This window comes from Cryptotermes secundus, unplaced genomic scaffold (assembly GCF_002891405.2).
Source record: "Cryptotermes secundus unplaced genomic scaffold, Csec_1.0 scaffold683, whole genome shotgun sequence".
Classification (NCBI taxonomy): domain Eukaryota; kingdom Metazoa; phylum Arthropoda; class Insecta; order Blattodea; family Kalotermitidae; genus Cryptotermes; species Cryptotermes secundus.
The window spans coordinates 86,143-94,405 of record NW_019729903.1 but is presented as its reverse complement, the minus strand read 5'-3'; the positions used below and the strand labels follow the sequence as shown (position 1 = coordinate 94,405).

Sequence of the window (8,263 nt, the reverse complement as noted above, 5' to 3'; positions counted from 1 at the left end):
TCAGGTCCAAGTTGGAATATGCCTCAGTAGTTTGGAATTCCATCACCTCGACTGATGCCAATAAGCTTGAGCGCATCCAGCAGAAGTTTGCGTCCGTCTGTTTTTATCGTTTTTCCCTCATATTTCATATAATTATACTGATGCTTTAGAGAAATTAAGAGTACAGTCTTTACATAAACGGAGACATCACCTTGATGCACTTTTTCTTGTTCAGGTCTTTCGTGGTCTTAAATCCTGCGCTTCTCTTTTGGAAAATGTTAGCCTTCGTGTTCCTCCCAGCAATCTTAGGGACTTCTCATTGTTTGGTGTTTGTCCCTCTAATAAACACTGTCCTTCTGCTCGGTGCGCCTATGCTGCCAACGCGGTGGGTAAAGATCTCGACATATTTGCAATCGGAACAGTTTCTGTCAATGACACTGAACCTAAAATTGTTAATAATATTTGTTAATGATACTCTTAATATTACTTGTGTGTATGTGGTCTTATTTTGTTGTTCTCTCCTGTTAATGTTAACTTTATTTTTCTTGGCATTATTATTAATCTATTGTCATTATGTAGACTCTCAAATTATGTATTTGTTTTTTAATTATTTTTATGTAATTCTATGTACTCATTCTAACCTTTTAATTGGCCACTGTGCTGTTAAGTTTGCACATAAATAAACATGAATTGAATTGAATTGAATTGAATTATTATTACAGGGATGTTGACATATTCGAAGCCAGGAACAATCTCCTCAATCGTCTTTTATAATATGCTGTAATTGTTACTCTTTTTCCTTGCACGCATGTACATAAACAAGGATTGAATTGAATTGAATTATGTATAAGTATTTATACTTTATATTTCTCAGTTCTCAATAGAAACTTAGATTTATTTTAATGAAATTATTATTGTTATTATTACTTTGTTTGTTTGTTTCCTTCTCCGCAATTAATGTGTTTTTCCTCCAGTGCCTACCGTTAAGTAGTCTTTGTGTTGTGTTTGCCCATAATGCAATTAGTTTTATCTACACTGTGCTGTGTCTGTAATTGGCCTTGTGGCTGTTGGCTCGGCACATAAATAATAAATAATAAAAAAAATTGAATTATTATTTGTATTTTGTTTGTAAGTTCTTTATGCACTCGTGCAAACTTTTAATTGGCCCCTTGGCTCTTATATTTGCACGTTAATAAACAGGAATTTTATTATTATTATTATTATTATTATTATTATTATATCAAGCTATATTTTAAATATGTTCAAGTTAATAGCCTGCATGTTGAGAGGAGTTCTGATTTTGAAGTGTCCCTCCAGGTCTGTGATATTTTGGAGCGGTTAAATGGAAGGGTTACCTGTGGAAACTGTTTCTTAGACATGGGAGTTATCAAATTTTCCTGTTGAAATTTCGGTGGTATTTCACTATTTTTAAGAAATGACTTTGGAATATCTTTGATTTTTTTTTTGTTATATGCTGCAGGTTACATTATAAGAGTTAAAATTTAATATTGCTACAGTGATCTGTTGCTGAAAATTTCCTACAAAACATCTAAAGAAAGCACTTCAGGCAAGAATCATAATTTAAATTGTGTTTGAAAAAATCGCTGAAGTCAAGGCATAACCTAATATAGCTATCACTAGCAGAAACATGTAATGGAAACTAAACTTCCTCATCAAACTCCGCCCTAAAATCAAACTTTGGGATGAACAGAATATGCACAAATGATGATGGATTGAGTCAACAGCTTGATATCTTGAAGGCAGGAATATAAACTTAGCGAAATAAGTAGGCCAAGTCTTTTCAAAACAAGATGTTTCCTTTCCGAGGTGTATTGACAGGCCACAACATTGGTTTCCAACCTATTTCACTCTGACGACTAGCGAAGCGTAGCGGGAAAAACGTGAACCGAAATGCTAAGCTACAGGAGAGATATAAATTTGTTCGTTTTTCAGAATATTTATAAAAGTTATTGGATTTGAGGTTCACGCATGAGTGTCTATGAAGAATACAATCTTCTTAGATTTGACACCTTTTATTGCTGAGAAGTTCATCGGAGTTTCGGAGGATCCCCCTCTCTACATCATCAGGGTCAAAGAGAAAGCCAGGCAACCGGAAATACTTCTGTTTCCTCTTTGGCTGTATACCGCCTTGCCTTGCTTTCTCTTAGAATCTGAAGTTGTAGACAATGATTTCCTCCGAAACGTCATTAATTTTCTGTCAGAATGCACAACGTCACATCTCGAAAGATAGTAATTTCTGTGGAAAGTAGCTGTTCTGATTAAGGTTTATGGCGGCTTTCGTCAGTTCCTCCATGGAAATATCAAAATAATACCTCGATTAAGTCACGACCGCTTCCTTCCAAATCCTTTCCAATTCAGCATTCAAGCGTCATCCTATCATCGACGCTATATAGTTTAGAATCTAAAGGAATATTTACAAAATCAGAAAACAATTTTTTAGGTCCCTCGTTTGTGTATTTTTTTAATTCGCTTAGTGGGTGTGGAGTCCAACTAGGTTCACTCGGCACGGTGGCCACTGATTGGCCTATTGTACGCTGCCCCCGGTGATTATGATGATGAATTTGGTGTAATGAAGGTTGACAGGGGAAACCGAAGTACTCGGCGAAAACCCGCCCCAGCGCCACTTTGTCAACCACAAATCCCACTTGACCAGACCCGGGATCGAACCCGGGCCGCCGCGGTGGGAAGCCAGCGACTAACCGCTTGAGCTATGGCGCGGCCTCATGTGTGTCTTAAGAGTGTGGACAATTGCAAATACTTGTAAACACTGTAATGAACCTTTGGTTTCCATAAAGTTCTGGGAATTTCTTGTCTACCTGTGCAGCGATTAGCTGGTCAAAAATAATTCTGCTCAATGTAATTATTTAGTTATTTATGACTGCCATGTGTGAGCCGATTGCCTAGAAAGTGTGGGAGCCTCGACGTCTCATAACCCTATGGGCCTGTTACAGGGATAGCCTTACTTTCTTTCGCATCGTAATGCGTGAAAAGAGCAATTTAACAGAGAGAAATGTAGCTACGATTAACCTACAACTGTAGGACGAGTCAACCAAAGCTTCAGTTGTGGCGTTGATCCGCTCATGTGGGACCACTGAACTGCGCAAAGGAGGCAACTTACGGAAAACTGCAGTGTTGTCAAGTTTAATTCTTCTCAAAATGTATTTCAGTAAACGAGATTAATAAAATTCAATTCATAATATTCTTAAATATAATAAATAGTAATCATTTTATTTATATTAGAACGTGATTTACTACTTTGTATAAAAAATTAATTTAAACTCAACATTTTTTGTGAGATTCGGTTCAGAGAGTGTACACTCTCAAACTTTATATTATAATGAGTGATATAAATAATACCGTTTAGCCAAAAAATGATAAAAATACTCCCACGTTAAAAGTTTAAGATTCTACACTTACGTTTCTTCTGGCTTCATCTAATTCGTGCAAATTGCAGATATACATTAAATTGGAATTTAAGCTAGTTTTGTCTAAGATTGTATCTCCTATATATCCCTAAAGCACGAGCAAATACGGAAACAAAACAAACACATACACGCAAACACGAGACAAAACAAGGCAAATGACAGTAATTGTACTCTTCTGCTGACAGGTGACGGGCTGGATTACCTAAACCTGGCACTGAAGGACGGCGGAGTCACTCTGACCATGAACCTCGGTAATGGACGCCTGGAAACGCAGATCAAACCCAACAGAGTGCGGTTCGATGACAACCAATGGCACAAAGTTACTGTCCATAGGAAAGTGCAAGAGGTACGAGTGTGTTGCATGTCACAATTTAATTGGCTGATGATCTTCGGCGCTATCATACTGAATCCTAACGTTCTAGAAACGATCGTTTCATTTCATTCATGGCTTTCTGTTTGCAGGTGTGTGTTCAGAGAAAAAGAGTAGTGAGTGAGATACCAACCGTATGTTTCGAGCGCGTACATTATCCAGGGTCTGTGCAGTGCTCACTAGCCTGCATATTAATTCGGGAAGGGGAAGAAAAAGGTTTTAGAGTGGTAAAGGAGTAGTGACTTGGAAAAAAAATCCTTGAATTTTGATGGTGAATTTCATGATTTGGAAAGATAATTTGGTGGCCCCCAAAGCAAAGAGTTTAACTGTGATGAATCTTAGTTGGGAAGGCTACATGAGTGGCTTGTAGTAACGACTTTGAACTTGTGAAAGATCTCATTCCGTGATTGAGGACAGAGGAAAACTATTGACGTTCACAGAACCTTTTAGATACATACAGACTTCTAAACAGCACTCATGCAGCTAAACAATAAAAAATGGTCCTAAAGTTTATTTTCTTATGCGGGGTACTTCATGGCACTGTCAGTATCTCACTCTATATAGCGTCGAATGGGGAATAGCAGATGAATTGGGAAGGATTTGGAAGGACGAGATAATATCCTGGAATTTTCCTTGAGTGCTTAGGAAATTTAAGAAAAGTCTCAGAATGCCTCGGCCTAGAATCGAACTGAGCGCTTCCGGAATACAAGTATAATTTGTTACCGCTACATCAGCCTGTTCGGTTTCATTATTGTGGTATTTTATTTAAGGTCTCAGTTTCATGTCAGCAACGTTACAATGTACTCATATTTTGAATTAAACGCCAGAAACAAAATAAGTACATTTGTGGTGGGTGTATATATATATACATACGAAGGGCGTTCCGTGTATAATGCCTCCTTTTTTGTGTTAATATGTAACGTCTGAGCTGGATGTTGGTGGTGTTGTAGTAAAGGTTGAACCTTCCCGCCAATGTACTGTTAGTTTCGTTGTCGTGCGACAGATAGCGACAGCAGAGCAGTCTACCAAAATGGCGTCTGATATATAAGTGCGTACGAAACAGAGACGTGTTTTGAATTTCTGACTGCCAACAAATTGCACCCATTGACATCCATCGACGCTTGCTAAAGGTGTACGGAAACAATACAGTGGATGTCAGCACAGTGAGGCGGTGGGTAGTGCGTTTCAACAGTGGCGAAAGTGAAGTGCGCGACAAACCACGCCCTGGACTTCTCTGCTCATTTGCCACTCCTCACAATGAACATATGAGTGTATATATGTATATGTATTGTGGCGTATAGAGCTGCTGCTAAGCGGTGACGCTGTAAACAGCGACCGTTGCTAAATAACGCCCTCGGCATATACTCACGCAGCAGTAGAACGAGGTAATGCAAACCGTTTCTAAGCAACGGCTTGATGAACACGTTCCCGCGGAAACGAGCACGCGCAACAATAGAAGAGCGGTGTTTACTATGGTGTCCGCGCCATGGCGCGGTAAACATGCCTCATCAAAAATATAGACTGTGTTTTCTGCGTAGTCCGTGCCGATGAGTTATCTTGAAGACAAATGGCGTTACGGTGCAGTTGAAGGTTCAGCTTTGGATTGTTAACCAGCGGTCAAAGGAAGCGGAAGAATCTCCATTGCTAAGATTCGTTACCAGGAAATGTCTAGTGAAAACACTGCAGATGAATAGCCATTGTTGAGAGCTGCTGCCAAGGAAAGACTATTGAAAATAGACTAAGAAGACTTAGTGTGGACTGATTCGCGATATAAAAATCAGCAATAACATTATAGCTATTTGTAGTTAATAATTAATCAATTTACTCACCAATCAAAACCCCGTCTGTAGTCACTATTACACGTGACAATGATGTGTGTGTCTAAGCCCTATATAAATATTATTCTGCTATGAGTAGTCCGTTTCCCACGGCGGATCTCATGGAGAACACTCAAAGATGATATGAAATTTACACAACACTTTCATCAGTATTTACGACAGCTAATGAGAGAGTGTTTCGGGCATGGTCCGAATCCTCATTCCGAATATTCCACATCATATGTAGACCGTATTAATCTGAGTATTATTAGTTTTTTAACGTGAGGCCCTTCGCCGACGAAAATTATATTAATTTTAAAATGGAATGACAAGCCACCTAAAGTGAAAAAGCCGTAGGAGATATAATTATATTAACTGCAATACATTTATAACAACTTTTAATTTGATGTGCGCGAATTTTCAATCTTTCTGTATATATGTACAACCCAATTACTTATATGACTTTGCATGTTTCGGTCCGTCCTTTATGCCTATCTTCAAAGGCTGAACAATAAAAGGAATTTGCCTTAAAATTGCTAAGGATCTTAGTGTAATAAGTAATGCAGTCATAACGATAAAATAGGTTGAATATTATCGCTAAGAAGGTTTCTTGTCATTCTACTATCTTGTGATTGAGATGTTTCTTATTGCTGTTTCTTAGAAGTCTGGATGTCCTATTGAATATGTGTTGGTGTCTGTGTGTTGAACTGAAATACGTCCAACTGTTGGACTGCAATGAGTCCAGATGTTGGACTGGGATCAGTGGCGGGCTCTTGTAAACATGGCACAGAACTTTCGGGTTCCATAAAATATTTGGAATTTCCTGAGTAACTGGGCGATGATTGGCTTCTCAAGAAGTAGTTGATCCATAGAGTTCCGTGGATGGATGCATGGATAGATGCAAGGATGTGTGGGTGTGTGAGTGGGTGGATGCATGGATGTGTGGGTGTGTGAGTGGGTGGATGCATGGATGGATGAGTGGTTGAATGAATGCATGGATGTGTGGGTGGGTGGATGCATGGATCTGTGGGTGTGTGAGTGGGAGGATGCATGGATGGATGGCTAGATGAATGGATGTATGGAGGGACTGGCTGATTGACTGATGGATAGAAGGACGGATAGATAGATAGTATTTGTTATATTTCTTCACTTTCTACAATTTAGATTTTTTCCAAAAACTTGGAGTTGAGAAACAGATGGCTGGGATGCAACATCTGCCGACGCCTGTAACAATACACGTACATATAGTGTACATAATCATGCCCTGATAAACCGTAACCAGTTTTTAGAGTTAATCTCTTTGCATCCTATCAGTTCCCTGAATCCAGACTACTGCAACTTCAATCTGAAAGCGTAGCATTGTTTTACCACTGTGGGCATTTAATGTGGCGTGTACTGTAAAAAGAGACCACATTGATAAACATCAATATGAATTTTTAGTATATTAAATCCACAGCATGGTTATTTATCACTGAAATCTAATCAGAAATCTGACGGTGACAGATCTCTCCTTTGTGCTGCCTGTGGGAAGCAGCCAGACCCATCAGCCTCCCTTTGACTTTTAGAGAAAACGATTTTCATTAATAGAATTTTGCGATGGCGTGTTGCCCTCGCGACTTCCATTTTATTTGAAATCTTGCGTGTGACCTCATGCCATAGGTTAGATACCGCGATATTAAAACCGATTCCAGTAAACTATTTTTACCACACGGATTCTGATATTCAGAGTAGCACTCAAATATTTTAGTTTGTACTTTATAAAGAACAGACTTTATGAAGTTGAATCATAGTGCATAATGACTGAAAAGTACTATCTTCTGGATCGTGGCGCCGTATATCCCGATAAAGTCTACCGACGTTTCTGAGGACCGTGTTACCTCCATATTCAGGGTAGTATAATATTCCAAGCAATTAGCCAGAAAAAAAAGGAGCAGTAAGCTCAGCGCCATAGCTCAAACGGTTAGTCGCTGGCTTTCCACCGCAACGGCCCGGGATCGATCCCGGATCTGGTCAAGTGGGATTTGTGGTGGACAAAATGGCGCTGGGGCAAGTTTTCTCCGAGTACTTCGGTTTACCCTGCCAATCTTCATTCCACCAATTGCTCCACCATCACCCTCACCTATCATCTGGGGCTGGTACAATAGGCCAGAAGTGGCCGCAGTACAAGGGACTGGGTGCCACCCCACTAACAATAAAGAAAAAGCTGAGATCAGCACATCACCCTTATATAGTCTGAGTTACTGACGGTGTCATTATATAAACAACAAATAAATAAAAATTCTCGGCTTCTCAAGGGAAGCTCCTCCATGGAACCTGTCCATAATATTTGGGATATATATATAATATATTCTGCATTCAGCAGAAATTTACGACTCTCTGTTTTAAACGTTTTTTTCCCTTAAGTACATTACTGTTACGATTTTGCTTTAGAACAATTGAAATTGCACACCTTGTAAAAAAGGAGGTTATCATCTTGATGCGCTCTTCCTTATTCAAGTTTATCGTGGTTCTGTATTTTGCCCTTCTGCTTTGGAAATTGTTGGCCTTCGGGTCCCTGTTCGATATATCCGAGACTTTCCTATGTTCAGTGTCTGTTCTGTTAGTAAAAATTGCCGCTCTGCTAGATGCGCTTCTGCTGCTAATGTTGTTTG

The 8,263-nt window shown here is 39.2% G+C and overlaps 1 protein-coding gene across 3 annotated transcripts in view; it reads left to right on the top strand.

Moving 5' to 3' along the window:
- LOC111865787 (neurexin-1) overlaps positions 1-8,263 on the top strand; it is a gene marked incomplete at its 3' end in the record, with an annotated part of 317,673 nt that overhangs the window by 226,389 nt on the left and 83,021 nt on the right. For all 3 annotated transcript variants that reach the window (XM_033751956.1, XM_033751955.1, XM_023854068.2), the window contains 1 exon segment: positions 3,611-3,771. In XM_033751956.1, coding sequence (XP_033607847.1) covers positions 3,611-3,771 — 161 coding nt within the window.